Source organism: Phragmites australis, chromosome 4, assembly GCF_958298935.1.
Source record: "Phragmites australis chromosome 4, lpPhrAust1.1, whole genome shotgun sequence".
NCBI lineage: Eukaryota > Viridiplantae > Streptophyta > Magnoliopsida > Poales > Poaceae > Phragmites > Phragmites australis.
The window spans coordinates 48,311,199-48,325,930 of record NC_084924.1 but is presented as its reverse complement, the minus strand read 5'-3'; the positions used below and the strand labels follow the sequence as shown (position 1 = coordinate 48,325,930).

General features: G+C 43.6%; 2 protein-coding genes and 1 pseudogene across 4 annotated transcripts; 1 reads left to right on the top strand and 2 right to left on the bottom strand.

Annotated features, from left to right (window-relative positions):
• The first annotated feature begins 1,216 nt into the window (after window positions 1-1,216).
• Window positions 1,217-6,115, top strand: LOC133917008 (calcium-dependent protein kinase 7-like). Of its 3 annotated transcripts, none has more exons than XM_062360932.1 (8): window positions 1,217-1,362; window positions 1,965-2,839; window positions 3,330-3,473; window positions 3,559-3,711; window positions 3,887-4,002; window positions 4,492-4,659; window positions 4,959-5,183; window positions 5,727-6,115. In XM_062360932.1, exons 2-8 carry the CDS (start codon window positions 2,140-2,142, stop codon window positions 5,847-5,849), a joined length of 1,629 nt encoding a protein of 542 aa, XP_062216916.1. In that variant the 5' UTR covers window positions 1,217-1,362; window positions 1,965-2,139; the 3' UTR covers window positions 5,850-6,115. The 3 variants fall into 3 exon arrangements, with proteins under 3 accessions (XP_062216916.1, XP_062216914.1, XP_062216915.1); XM_062360930.1 differs by having other exon boundaries at window positions 1,220-1,860; XM_062360931.1 differs by having other exon boundaries at window positions 1,220-1,883.
• Window positions 6,116-6,578: 463 nt separating this feature from the next.
• Window positions 6,579-7,115, bottom strand: LOC133917011 (uncharacterized). The gene has a single exon (XM_062360934.1). It carries the CDS (start codon window positions 7,113-7,115, stop codon window positions 6,798-6,800), a length of 318 nt encoding a protein of 105 aa, XP_062216918.1. The 3' UTR covers window positions 6,579-6,797.
• LOC133914901 (uncharacterized) lies at window positions 6,579-13,744 on the bottom strand (annotated as a pseudogene).
• Between the last annotated feature and the right edge of the window lie 988 nt (window positions 13,745-14,732).

The window sequence follows — 14,732 nt, the reverse complement described above, 5'->3', positions numbered from 1 at the left end:
TATTTTATTTTATAAATTTTAAATTCTATATAAAGCGTCAAAGTGTCTCTAAATACGTACGCCAATCTGAACGGCACCGACCGCGCGGATTGCTTCTTCTTCGCCTGCCAAGTGCCAACTCTGGCTATGACACGAGTCTCCCTGCACGGGTGGGACATCCCTGTCTGTGACATGGCTGGATTTTCCGGTTGGGCTGGTTTCCTTTTCGTTTCGATCTTTTTAGGTACGGCATGGACGCTATCACGCTACTGCATCGCCTTGCAGGAGCAAGATAAGCTGTGGACATACTCTTCCTTTTTGCACCCTGGGTAATGCCTCAACTACAATTTGATCCTAAAGATATATATATATATTTTAAGAAACACCCGTATAACTTAGACATGTATATACATATATTTATATCACTATATATACGTACTCACATAATATTTATAAAAACCGGAGATATAGAACTTAGAAATTAATAAAATCACTATAAATACTGAAAGAAAATTTTATCTTAATAAAACACGTAAGAAAAAACTTGATGAGTAGAGAGTACAGCATCTTTCTATCTTGTTCTAGACCCGATAAACATTGAAAAAGTTGTTCGATGTTCATTCTCTTCGGTGATCGGAGGACACACGCTTCAGAATAAATAAGTCTTCCAATCCAACTTTTCTAATATTCCAAAAGACAATCTGATACACAAGCTACGTGGTGAACTTCTTTTTAAGAAGGTACATGAAATTGTATGGTAGATAGGAGCATATACAAATACAATCAGCTGAAGTTTGACGTTCTAGAAAAAAGTGGAGTAAAAATAAAACTTGCACTCTGAAACCTCCAAGAAGCAGAGACACTCTCACTTTGATTTGTGCTGGATAAAAAGACCATGATCTTTTACAAAACTACCTGTAATTGTCACCGATACAAATTCCGAAGAGGAGTTCAGAGAAGACTACAATACAGTTCCTGCAAAAATCCAATGCGTGCATAGCAAATCGTTTTTGACTCTGAATTCGCAAACCGCTGTCGCCCCCAAGCAGAACCACTGCTGGTTTCTGTTGGTGTGCAATTCTCCATTAGTCCGGGGGGCCCATACGCAACAAACCACTGCTTGTTTCTGTTGGTGTGCAATTCTCCTCGACTTCGGGGGCCCATCCGCAAAAAAACGTCCCCACACAGCTGCATCGCACCTACCCTTCCCACCCGGGGCTATAAATTGCTGCTCTCCCCCTCCGCTCTCTTCTCTCCTTCCTATCTCCATTTTTTTCCTCCCAGTGATTTTGCATTTTAGCCCCTCAGGAAGCTGCGATTTCGTGTCCGGTCCGTCGGCCCGATTCCGCGCGTGCTTCGCTTCGATCGAGCGCGCCGCCCGTTGTAAGATCCCTGGCAGGCCTCTCGTTTAGCGGGTGCGATTCTGCGCTCGATTTCGTTTCTTCCCGCACAAATCTCGTGTTTTTTGGCCCAGATTTGGCTTGTGGGCGACCGTCTAGGTGTTTCTCGTGGGTTTCGGCTTTGTTTTGGCCGATTTGCTGGCGGATTTGGTGGCTTGGGGCTGTGGAAACCTTGTGCTCAAGTTGTAGCATTAGAAAAACTCAGATTGGGGATTTCCTGCCGGAGGAAGCTTTTCAAGGTAGCTGCCTTTGGGAGGAACTCTTCCAGTTCCGATGGTTTCAGTGTACGCGCCGGGTGGGTGATTAGATTGAGGAGTAGCCTGGCAGTCTCGTTTTTCGCGTGAGGTTTGGTTAGATTTCGTGTAGTGGTGAGCAAAGCTTGGGTGTCAAGTCTGGTGGTGGAAGCCCTCAGGCTGGAGATTTCCTCCCTGAAGACGCCGACTGGAGCCGACTTTGGAAGGAATTTCCTGTCATCCCCGAGGTTTCCACTTCCTCCTTGGCAAAGTTAGATTTTTCTCTCTTATTGTCTTGCCTTGCAGCGACAAGTTTTTGTTGCTGATCAAGTTTTGTGTTGTCAAATTTTAGGTTGGGGATTTCTTCCCTCCCAGGAAGCCAAGTCAGGGTTGTTTTTGTGGGGAGCTCTTCCAATTCACCGGTTTTGCGCATAGCGCTGACTATATAAGGGGTATTTGCACCCTAGGGATATACAATTGTGTGAGACTGGGAACTTTGGAACCACTTCGGATAAGGTTTTCTTGGAATGGGGAATCAATGCCAAAATGGGACTCTTGGGAGTGATTACTACAATCGCCCCGTTTCTAGGTTTGCTGATGGATACCTTGAGGAGGATAGCCACTCTGACTTGAAGAAGTTTGAGAAGCCATGGCCTGAGGTGAACTCATTTAAGCCCACTGCTATTGGTATTTTAAAGCGGGGCTTGGATCCGATGTCCATCTCTGTCCTTGATCGGAATACGGCAGGCCTAAGGGAGCATTTCATCATTGGTCAGAAGCTTGGTCAGGGGCAGTTTGGCACAACATACCGCTGTACCGAGATCAGTACAGGGTGTGAGTATGCATGCAAGACCATCCCAAAGCGCAAGCTCATCACCAGGGAGGATGTTGAGGATGTGCGTCGTGAGATCCAGATAATGCACCATTTGTCAGGACACAAGAATGTTGTTGCAATCAAGGATGTCTACGAGGATGGGCAGGCAGTTCATATTGTGATGGAGCTCTGTGCTGGTGGGGAGCTCTTTGACCGAATTCAGGAAAAGAAGCATTACAGCGAGCAGAAGGCTGCGAAACTTATAAGAATTATTGTTAGCATTGTAGCTATGTGCCATTCACTTGGGGTGATGCACCGTGATCTGAAGCCAGAAAATTTCCTCCTTTTGGATAAAGATGATGATCTGTCAATAAAGGCAATTGATTTTGGTCTATCTGTGTTCTTCAAACCAGGTATGACATAAAATTTGATGCATGTCATTCTTTATTTCTATCTTTAAAGCAACAGATTAATGACATGATGTTTATATTTCTGTTTTGTTGTATTTCTCTTTGCTTTATAAGATGTTCTTGTAGCTAGATAGTAGGCGTGTTCAAAATTATCCTCTGCTAGCATCCTTGAGGCTGACTGTACGAGCAACAAACTACTCAATAACAGTATGGCATGACCCACACATTGGGATGTCTTATCAATCCGAAATTCATACAATTCATTACTTTATTGTTGCTGCTTATTCTAAGGGATAGAATAGAGAAAATCAACGACAGAGTGATATTCCTCTGTTCATCAACACGTATTTTATTGTTTATCCTACATTCCGACTCAATCATCTTGATCACTTTTTTGCATTCTATGTGCCAGCTATGAGTAATTTCTGTTGGGTTTATAAATTAAACCTTGATTTTTCTCTTTATCTATACTTAGATGTTTTCATAACTGCAGGTCAGGTTTTCACTGAGTTGGTTGGAAGTCCATATTATGTTGCTCCTGAGGTACTGCACAAACGTTATGGACCAGAATCCGATGTGTGGTCAGCTGGAGTGATACTATATGTATTGCTGAGTGGTGTGCCACCTTTTTGGGCAGGTGACTGATCTGTTTTCAGTTGTTAAATTCAGGTCTACTGTCTTCTGAATTGCTAATGCAATCGACATGATTTTTTTTTTATCAGAGACACAGCAAGGCATATTTGATGCTGTCCTGAAGGGGAACATTGATTTTGAATCGGACCCATGGCCTAAGATATCTGAAAGTGCAAAGAATCTCATAAGAAAGATGCTCTGCCCTTGTCCTTCTGAGCGTTTGAAAGCCCATGAAGTACTACGTAAGTTTATCTTAATTCGTACCTATGTCTTCACTCAAGTCAGTTGCCCCCTTCTGTTTTATTGTCTAGTGTTAGCTCTACTTCAAGCATAGTTTTAGTTCCTCTAATTGTTTTAGGAATCACAAAATTTTGTACTTATTTACTAACAAAACTGAATCTTATATACGAATGCCAGGGCATCCTTGGATCTGTGAAAATGGAGTGGCCACTGATCAAGCCCTTGATCCCAGTGTTCTCTCTCGGCTCAAACAGTTCTCTGCAATGAACATGTTAAAGAAGTTGGCTCTGAGAGTGAGTACTTTTATCTAGTTCAGTACTTTCATACTTATATTTTAATCATGATCATGCACACTTCATTGGATTTTCTCAGAGTCTTTCGGTGTGCCATACTGTTTATGCCCTTTGGATCCTGAAATGGTTTAAAATTTTGAAAGCATATCAAGTCAACGTATTTACACATTGTCTTGGATAATTGCCTTAATCTCGTTTAGACTTTACCTTGTAATTAATTCATGCTTAGTGTTGTTCATGAGTGCACCTAGTTGCTGCTATTTGAGCAACTGCTTCTTTAGGCTGATCACACTTATTTTTCTTCACCCTACGCTGGGATACAAAACACTAATTTTATTAGGAAATCTGACATTCAGTTGTTTAGGATACTGGATATGCACTACTAACATGCTGAATTCAATTCGTTTTGCCTTTGATTTTATGTTCTGCAGCTACAAGTTTCGTCAACAATATGGCATTATTTCTTCTGACATTTTATGTGGCCCCCAGGTGATAGCCGAACGTCTTTCTGAGGAGGAGATTGCTGGGTTAAGAGAAATGTTCAAGGCGGTGGATGTTAAAAATAGAGGCGTGATTACTTTTGGTGAGCTTAGAGAAGGTTTAAGAAGATATGGTACTGAATTGGAGGATAGAAAAATTAGTGGCATAATGGAAGTGGTAAGTAGCTGCCTATTTTTATTTTATTTCAGTGATGACAAAGACATGCATTTATGTTAAATGTGTGACAGAAGATATTTGCTTGTTTAATACATGGCCTACTGTCAGCCTGTCATGATGCATTGTTTTCAACACCTATGGGATTCCAAGAGAAATTTTATTGGAAAAATGCCGAAGCAATTAAGTATAGGATAGAACCAATTCTCTTCTATTCTTGGAAAAATGCCTAAGCAATATAAGTATAGTATAGAACCAATCCTCATTAAGTGCTTTAGCTTAATTTCCCGAATCTGTTGCAGGCTGATAAAGACAATAATGTGACCATCAATTATGAAGAATTTATTGCAGCAACTATGCCTCTTAACAAAATAGAACGTGAAGAGCACTTGATGGCAGCTTTTACATACTTTGACAAAGATGGAAGTGGTTATATCACAGTTGATGAGCTTCAACGAGCTTGTGGAGAACATAACATGGAGGACACTTTCCTTGAAGAGATTATTTTAGAGGTTGACCAAAACAATGTAAGTTGATCATCTTACTGCACACAATTTGCTGTTAATTTACTGCTGTTATGGAACTAAGATACCGATGCTTGAAGATTTTAAGCACAACACTATGGGTGCCTAAATATGTCAGCCTCATTCTAGACTTTTAGTGCCGTGTGGGGTTGCTTTATAGACCAACGTCCTCACTTGTAAAATTACACCTCTGGTGGTACTGGTCATCTACCACATGATCACACCTAATACACACCTGTCATATTCACAACAATAAAAGGAAATAAATTAAATCTACTTTTGGTGACAGCATGGCTATTGTCAATCTTTCTGACAGATCATAGGTTTTGAATTTAGTTGTCAGAATTTTTCTAAGTGAACAATATTGTACGAAAGGTTGTCTATCCTAAGCTTTGACAGATCATCGGTATGCAAAGTTGCAAACTAGGCAGTAAGAGTGATCTATAGGGAGGAAATAGTGTGATAAGTTCTTATGACCATGAATAGTGACTGTGGAATTGTTTCCTAGTGAATGTCTGATGCACATGCCTTTTCTTTGTTTTTCAGGATGGTCAAATTGACTTCGCGGAATTCGTAGCCATGATGCAAGGCAACCAAGATGGACTTGGGTGGCAAACAATGGAAACGAGTTTGAATGTAACCTTGAGAGATGCACCTCAAGTACATTGATGCACACTTCATGCACAGATTTTGTACTCTTCTCCTGTTCATTATTTCTGGGCGACCCGAATTTGGGTTGCGACATGTACGAGAAGAGAGCAAATCAATTCATTTAGTAGTGTTTATTCCAAATAAGTGTGGGCTGGTTAGTAGTGTAGTTGTCACGAGAGATAAGTAGTGTCAGTATGGGTTATATAATAGTAGTGGTATATTGGTTCATGTAGTTGCAAAGCTGGCAAGCCATTCAAAATACCAAAAAGAGGTGCATTCGGTTTGTTGATTGTTCTTTCTGTTACCGGCTGGGCTGTATGCAAGGAAGTACTGTTTCCTGAGATCTTACTCTTTCGAAATTCACACTTCCTCAATCTTAAGAACACGATATTATATGTACCAGTCAAATCAAACAGCCTTCTTGAATCTTGATCATACAAAAGTGGTCGTTTTATTTCGAAAGGCCTGCGGTCGCATGTTTTTCAGCACTGGGTTTCGGCTCCATGAGCATAACCGGGTGCAAGCCTGCAAGGCAGGTAGAGCAACAAACGCAGAGCCGCGATGAAATACTTGTGCCGTTCTGCGTACCAGTGGATGAATCAAAGCGCAATTCGCCTACCAAAAACCGTGGGTAAACAGCGACAAATGCACGCTTTGATCTGAACTCCGAACCACTATGCCGTCCCAGAAATTCAGAATAGGCAGCCAGCAGAGCAGTGCTAGGAACGCACGCATTTGGCGATACCATGACAGTACGAGCGCCCATTCTACTGTATGAGAGTATGTTTGTTGTATGACAAAAAGAGCAGCGCTCTGAGCCACTATGTTTGTTGCAGTATGAGTGCCCATTCTATTGATCTATTCTACATAGAATCTGAATATCTGATCAAACCTGGATGGAGCTGACGGCTCAAGTCAAGTGCCCAACGAAACCTGAGACTCGTAGGCAGCAGCGAGCGCTGCAAATTAGTCTCTGAATCTCCGGCGAAATAAGGCTGGAGCTGCGCACACCTGTGCTGATTGCTGAAGGTCCGAAACACTTGCCTTGACGTCTCCGTCCTTGCACAGAACGTACCGCGACGTCACCGCGCCGCCGCCGCCCAGAACCCACCCCACCTTGCACAGGAACTCGCCGTCGCCGTGCTCCTTGAACACGCTCCACAGCTGCTTCGGCAGCGTCACGATGCCGTCCGCGTCTCTCAACAGCTTGCTTTGTTCGTCCGCCGACAGCTCCGCGAGCTTGCCCTGCTCATCACGCATCAGCGAAATTCTGTATCCATACATGCTCCCCCCATCTTAAACGGTAATGGGAATCGCAAAAAGGTTATTGGGCACTCTACGCACCGTCTCGGGGGTCCAGCTCATCGGAGAACCTCGCGGCCGCGGTGTCTGTGCTCTCTCACTGCCCCAGCACCTCGGACACATCGAGTTTCTCGCCGGCCGCGAAGGCAGTCTCCCGGACGGCGCAGCCGCCGAGCTGGTCGCCGTTGCGGAATGGGCCGTACCACTGCTCGGAGAACACCATGACCCCGCGCCTCCTTGCCCAGCGCCACCGTCTGCACCACCCTGGGCCTCACCTCCCCGCTGTCCGGCCGCACGATGCAGTGCTCCACCTCGAGCACCGGCGCCGGGCCCTTGGGCCACGCGGCGACGTAGGACCCTGACGCGCCGTACGCGAACGCGTAGGCTGAGGACGCGTGGCGCTGGTGGGAGGTGTGCACGATGGCCGCGTCGGCCTCGCACCCCACGGTGGGGAGGAGGCGGACAAACCGGTAGTGGAGCGAGCTCGGCGCGGCGGGGTCCGCGAGCGTGGGGCACTGCGTCTGCCAGTCGAAACACCTTCGTTCTCCGGCACCACGTTCTCCGGCAACTCCACGGGGTCACCGCTCACCGGCCGCCGTGAAGTCCGCGCCGAAGCCGTCCCACTCGCCGGACACCCGCGCCGTGAACTCTGCCCACCTCGTGTTATCTCCGTCACCTGCGTGGTTTGATGGGTACTTCAAGTTGGTTATCCTGCAGGATCTCTCTTTCTCAATGGAGCGTGTGCCGTTATTAGCAACATGCTATTTGCTCTTCATCAGTGCAATACGTGCGCGTGGACTACTCCACTATATATTTTTTTGCGGAAAATACGGGTGATACTAATGATCAGTGCCTGTTTTTAAATGTTCGTACTGGACCGTTGGATTCAAATCTAACGGTAGATCTTCCTTCTTCAACCTCTGTCTCTGGCATTCAGCTCTCCCTTGCTACCGCCCGCATTGGCCCACCGGCTGTCCTCCACCCGGCTAGCTTGCTTTCTCAAGTATCTCTCTAAACCCGAGAAGCATATTAGTGACCTCAAAAATCCCCTTCCCAAACCTTGCTGGACGTAGCAGCCACCGCCGTCCTTGGCACTCCTAAATTTCAGTGTAGAGGTGCATGAAAATACTCTACTATATAATATATCCTGTGTTCAACCTCTAAATGAACTCACAAGAGCTACTCGTCAACACGTTCCTTGCTACATCACCAACGATTTAATTTTAACACCTACAATTTTTATTAATGTCTACTACAATGGATTAAAGTACTGTGCAGTCGCAGCTAAGAAGCGAACAGAACATTCGATCATGCTCCCAACCTGTGGAACCCACAAACCAGAGTCACTAGGTAACTGGAGAGGGCGAGATCGAAAGAAGCATGGAACGGCATGAATATACATGTTAGTATGCACAACCTGACTGCGCGCCGGCGGTCGCAGCGTCCGTGGCGACGGTGGTGGAGGTCTCGGCCTCTCGGAGAGATGACTCGCAGTCCCGTTCTCGCCGAGGACTTGGTGAACCGCCGCAGCCGAAGCCGAGACGACGACGGCGTGGACGCTTGGGCACCGGCGATGGCGGGAGGGAAGCGCGGTGGTTGGCGTCGGGGAGGGGCAGCTGGAGTTACGTGGAGAGCAGCAGCATTATTATCGATCCATGTCTGCCTTCCTTTCTTTTTTTCTACGGTCTTGGACCGTTGGACGTACGAATTATTACGATACTCGCACCGGGTCTATATGTGTAGGCTATGCCAAGATAAAACATGTGTGGGCGTGGTTCAGAGGACGAGCTAGTGGTCACCACGGACTGGGCCGCATTTTGGCTTTCACGTGATATTCAAAGGCTGTTGGGCATTTGGGCTTTTTCGACGGAGCTGTACTCGGCCGCGTGAGAATCGATTTTTTTATTTTTATTTTCCAATATTTATAAAATGTATGTTTATTCCAAAATATTGCACATCCAGACTATCGTCATCCATCCAACGAGTAACACTTAAAAAAAATTCAAAAAACACCGCGTTCTATTGCTCTCAAAATTCAAAACACTATCAAAATAGTCATGAAAAATGCTGAAAAAATATATGTTGTAGAGAATACTGTGATCTATCTTAAAAAATCTAAAAAAATTGATTTGTATAATAAGAAACAAAAAAATTCATCGTATACAGTATATAAAAATATGATTTGTACAATAAGAAGTAAAAAGACAAATTTCATTGTACAGAGTCTGACTGTGTACAATAAAATTTGTCTTTTTTGTTTCTCATTATAAAAGTATTGATTTGAGTTAATTTTTTTTGAGAGATAGGTTATATAACATCCTCTATAACATTTTTTTTAAGAATTTTTATGACTATTTCGATAGTGTTTTGAATTTTGAGAACAACAAAATGTATTGTTTATTTATTTATTTTTTTAAACTGTGGTCAGTTGAAAAAACGATATTTTTATTTTTTTAAGTGTCACCCGTTAGAATATTTTTAAATGAACATGTCCTTTTGTGAATATTGAAAAATAAAAAAAAAATTCGTGAGAACCCCAACTGACATCCCGTTCAATCGACGAGTTAGATTCGGCTGCGCTAAGAATCCCAACAAAATCATCCTACGCATAGCTTGTTAGGGCTCCTCACTTTTTTCTTCGGCTGTTTCCTCCTTGCTACTCGCATGCATGCAGGCGTCGTCTCGTCTTGCCGCCAAGGCGCCAATACTGCTGCGTCTGAGGCCTGAACCGTAGAAAGGCTGCGCTTGACTAGCGCGGGGTTGTGTGCTCCTCCGAGCAAATTGAAGTTCCATCAGATCAGATTACCTCTGAGACTTAAATATCTACAGATCGACGAGGATAGTAAGAAGAAATTATGCACTTCATTTGTGTTGTTTTTGATCATACCGCTTAATTCCCATTAGCGGTTAAACATTCTTAGATTGAAAATCAAGACATAACTCTCTCTCTCTCTTATTGCTACAGCCTAAATTATGCGGCAATGATGCGATGCTCGTTGCAGCCGTGGCATTCGTCGGAAATATGTTGCAGGGGTGAGACAATGCGAGCATCGCATGTGCAGAAAATTAGTTATTCTATCTTGTTTTCATTATATTTCTACTTTGATCACTCCAAAAAGGGCTTTGTTGCATGCCAATAACATGCTCTACATATGGTGTTAGCTAGTCTGAATGTCTGATGTTCGCGTATAATATATTTATAATAACACCCTTTTTAACTTTTCCTTTATAGGATTAGATAAAATCTCCTGTCGGGCATTTCGTGCGTTGTCTAAACAATAACTACTTTGGCTCACAGCCCCAAGTTATTTAGGCTTGTCAAACATTTTTGCCTGACTAGCATAAGCGAATTTTGCACAACTCCACATATTGTACATGATGTTTCGAACCAACTTATAAAAATAAGTTTGCTAGTGCTGCGCTATAGTTAGGCCAAGTTGTATATAAATCAGTCAAACCTGTCTAAGAAAATTGTGGAAAACTATGGCAAAGTTTGGCTTTCAACCGAACTGCCACACAGCAGACACATAATAATACCATGAGCAACCAGTTTAATCGACTGTGGTTTCAAATATTTGGAACGCCGTTGTTGACATGTAAAAGGATTTGGCCAAGCATACCCATGAAATTAACCAGCTAGCAAATCTAAGTGTAAACATTCAAATAAATATCGTCCCCAAATTTATATGCATACATACAATGAAGGAACTAGAAAGGTGGGGCATTTGAATTCGTCTAACGAAGATGTTACATGTATTCATATCAATATTGTAGCATTGATACTAACTCCACCAATCATCGACACGCATATATCTCCTTAAGCCCATATGCTACCCCAATCCTCCTTAGTGGATTAGAAAACGATGGAGGGTGTGGCTTGGAGATTGGTGGGGGTGGCAATTGGCTTGGAAATTACCTGCAGATGATACTTCGAATGGGCAAGTGCAAGACAACATGCAAATGATGTATATACATCAAGAAGTTGCACAAAGTTCACATGACTCAGCAAAGGATGTTTCTTTAGGTGGCAAGTTCATCCAAGCTGTTGCTTTAGTCAATAAATCCCTTCTCCCTAAGAATCAAATCAAGAGTAACAAGATTGATCTTGCAAAGATTTATCAATCTAAGGATGATGCTTTTGAAGACACAAGGTGGACTAATATGTTAACAGCTGGGGTAAAACGTGCATTAGTTGTATCTATAGGAATACAAATGCTTCAACAGGTAAAATGATTTTGTCTTCAAATTGTAAATGAATGGAATATAACTATGTTTTGTTAAAATACTTACAAGTAATACATGATCTTATGTGCCTAATTTTTATGCAGTCTACTAGAATAAATGACATTCTCTACTACACTCGTGAGATACTTGAGCAAGTTGGGGCTGGAGTTGTTCTTTCAAGCATTAGTCTTAGCTCTTCTTCTGCATCCATTCTTATAAGTGCTCTTACAACCTTATTGATGCTACCATTAATTGGTGTAGCTATGTGGCTTATGAATCCTACAGGGAGAAGTTCACTATCCAACGTCTTTAGAATTGTTACATTTGTCATCATTTCTTTCATAAATTTATTTATGATTTTCTTTTATATTATTATCTAACAAAAAAGACAATAATTTTCTTTTTGATCTTATGCAGGTGCCTTCTTCTGGTCATAATACCTATCTTGCTAGTATCACTAGTTGTTTTAGTTGTCGTCAATATTTCGACTCCGGTCACTGAATTGCATGGCATTCTCTCAATGATGAGCATTAGCGTCTACTTATGCATCTTTGCCATGAGATTTGGACCAATCCTAAATATTCTGCATGCAGAAATCTTCCCCACTAGTGCCCGAGCCATGTGCTCAACTATATATGGGCAGGCATTCTGGATATGCGATATCATCATCACATATAGCCTTCCTGTGCTGATGAGGTCCATTGGTCTTGCATATGTTTTTTGGCATCTATGCCATAGTTTGTGTTCGCTTTGATATTTGTGTATTGCAAGGTGCCAAAAACAAGAGGCACATCTGTGGTGTGGAGGTTATCATGGAGTTCTTCTCGCTTGGAACACCAATTAGTCGTATTCTTTAGAAAAAGGAAGATCAATCTGGCCAAAAGGAGAATTGAGAGGAGATATCAATGAATTGTTTGACTCTAGATATGGATTTTTGTTTTTTGACATTATATTTCTATATTTTTTTTAGCATAATATAAGATTCTATGATTAATTGAACTACATGGTATCCAGTGTTTTCTGTTTTAAAAGTACAGTAGCAAGAGCACTGCTATTTCATTAGAGTAGTAGAAAGCAAAGTACGATTGGGTGCAATAGCTATTATGTAGTTATAACAGCAATTGGACCAGATTTTTCGTTCAATCCAACGATGCAGAGGCTAGGATTTTTTCCATTATCTATTTTTTTTTTCATACAGTCACTTATGGGTCTGGCTGACGAATGTAGTGGATTGTCCTAGATACCATGGGTGGTGGAGTGTTATTTCTTTTTTGTTTGGAACATGCTCGACTAACTGAGCTTCCAATGGGAAACAATAATGGTACACTCATTCTGTCATTCACCTAAATGGTTTGGAAAATACATACATGCGACAAAGTTGTGAATTTTTAGGAACCCATAGAGCTTTTGTCCTAGCAATTTAGTATAGAATCTAAAAAGTTTTTACAACAACGGATACCATAGAAGAAGAATGTGAAAAAGATAGCGACTCTTCATCAGCAGAAGAGACATTAGAAAACCCAGACAGTAACAAGAGAAACATATTGTCTCTCAGCTACAAACCTGTAATTACTTAGCTATGTCATATTTTTGCATTGTTTGTTTCAGCTTTAGATTGTGAATTTTATCTTTTACAATCCGAAACTGAAAAAAAAAACAGATAGCTTATAGAATCATATTGTAACAATATCCATATTGCTATAATACAGCAATCCATCTCCCATCGGATTGCTTTAGATTGTGAAGTACGAAAGACTAAAATACCCATCCCACTTTTTCTGAATTTACCTACCACTAACATTGGCTTTTCACCCCCTAACGCCCCCGCCCGACCATACTCGATACCTCCCCCCGCTGTGGATGGCTCGTTCCCCTAATGCGCCCCCGCTGCGATGCCTGGCCGGCACGGGCACCGGCGTGCTCCACTGGCGCCACCTCCTCATGCATTGCTGACATCACCGTTGATCGGCTCACGTAGCCACCGGCATTCTCTGCCGCGTCGCTCAACGTCCCGGTCGCCGCAGTTGCGCCCTTCGCGCTCCTGCGCAGCTGCAACCACGCCCTTCATTCTCCTGCGCAATCGCCTACACATGCCACGTCGCCTCCTGCTGCGCCACTTTGGCCTCCCCTGCTGTCGCCTACCTCTCGTGCGCGCATGTGAAGAGGCCACCACCAGAGGCCTCTTTCCATCGCCGCACCATCCCACGTGCACCGCCGCTTGGCCATGCACCACCTCGCCCTGGTCGTACCTCCTCCCTGCCGGTGAGTCCCATCTCCGGCCTTCTGCCTTTACCTCCGGTCGTCTCCCTCTTTGACGCGCCCCTCTCTCGTGGCCTCCTCTTGCTCCAGCTGGCCCGTGCTACCATCCCACCATCAGCAAGCTCCATCGAATCCCAGTCGCCTGTCACATCCCTAAATGTTAATTATGTAATTAAGCATTCATAATCATCATAACGTTATGTATATGCGTGTTCGTTTGATAATTTGAGTTTTAAACGTGTTCAAATACATTGAGTTGGCCTAGAGCTCTTTAGGAAGACACTAAATACTTTAGAGAGAAGGAGAAAAGAAATAAGAATGAAAAGAGGGGAAAGTTAGAAAATTTCAGTCAAATAACCTTTCTTGCGGTCTGATCGGGTCTCACAGCGGTCAGACTGCCAGGGAGTAGACACGTGAGCTTGTCATGTGGGTATCCCACAGTCTGACCGACGCCCCTCACGGTCTGACCGCCAGAGCACAGTAGAGGCGCCCCTTAAGTGGTCGATTGGTCTCTCTATCCCTTCATCTCTCATTTTGCTCCCTCCCTCCCCAAACCCTAGAGAGAGAAGGTGAGATCCGCTCGATGTGTTCGACGATCGGAGATCGATGGTGGGAACTCTCATGAGCTCCCCGAAGGAATTTCTTGATTTTCTCCCCCTTCCTCCCCGTCGGAAGGGTTTCCTCGCTGTTTCTTCCTCTACGAGCTCATTCACCCTCTGGGAATTCAATCGGTGGATCAAAGATTCTCCGGAGGGTTCTGATACAATACAAAGTTCTACATCGAGGTAAATGTCCCCCTACCATTTTTCCGTCGTTTCATATCCCTAGGCGACCGTTGTCTTGATTTTTGCCGGAAAGCCCTAGGAAAACTAAGTCTAGATCTCATTCTGGGTGTCTTATGTGTTCGAACCGTTCATGTCGTTCAAACGACCACACAAAATGTTCCCCTAGCGTTGTGGAGTACTTTAGTACCCTTCGTCGCCGAAGGTTTCGCCAGAGTCCTTATCGATGACCTCGCAAGGTGTTGCTGACAGGTTCTGGTGGTCTGATCGCTGACATACCATCGGTCTGGCCGCTAGATGTCAAAGCCTTCTGCACACTGGCGATCTGACCGCC

Excerpts from the sequence above, each read along its gene's own strand:
- LOC133917008 (XM_062360932.1), top strand. The coding sequence starts at position 2,140 with ATGGGGAATCAATGCCAAAATGGGACTCTTGGGAGTGATTACTACAAT. Across the intron at positions 3,474-3,558 it reads TGTGCCACCTTTTTGGGCAG|AGACACAGCAAGGCATATTT; the intron begins GTGACTGATCTG and ends TTTTTTTATCAG. Across the intron at positions 5,184-5,726 it reads TAGAGGTTGACCAAAACAAT|GATGGTCAAATTGACTTCGC; the intron begins GTAAGTTGATCA and ends TTTGTTTTTCAG.
- LOC133917011 (XM_062360934.1), bottom strand. The coding sequence starts at position 7,115 with ATGTATGGATACAGAATTTCGCTGATGCGTGATGAGCAGGGCAAGCTC.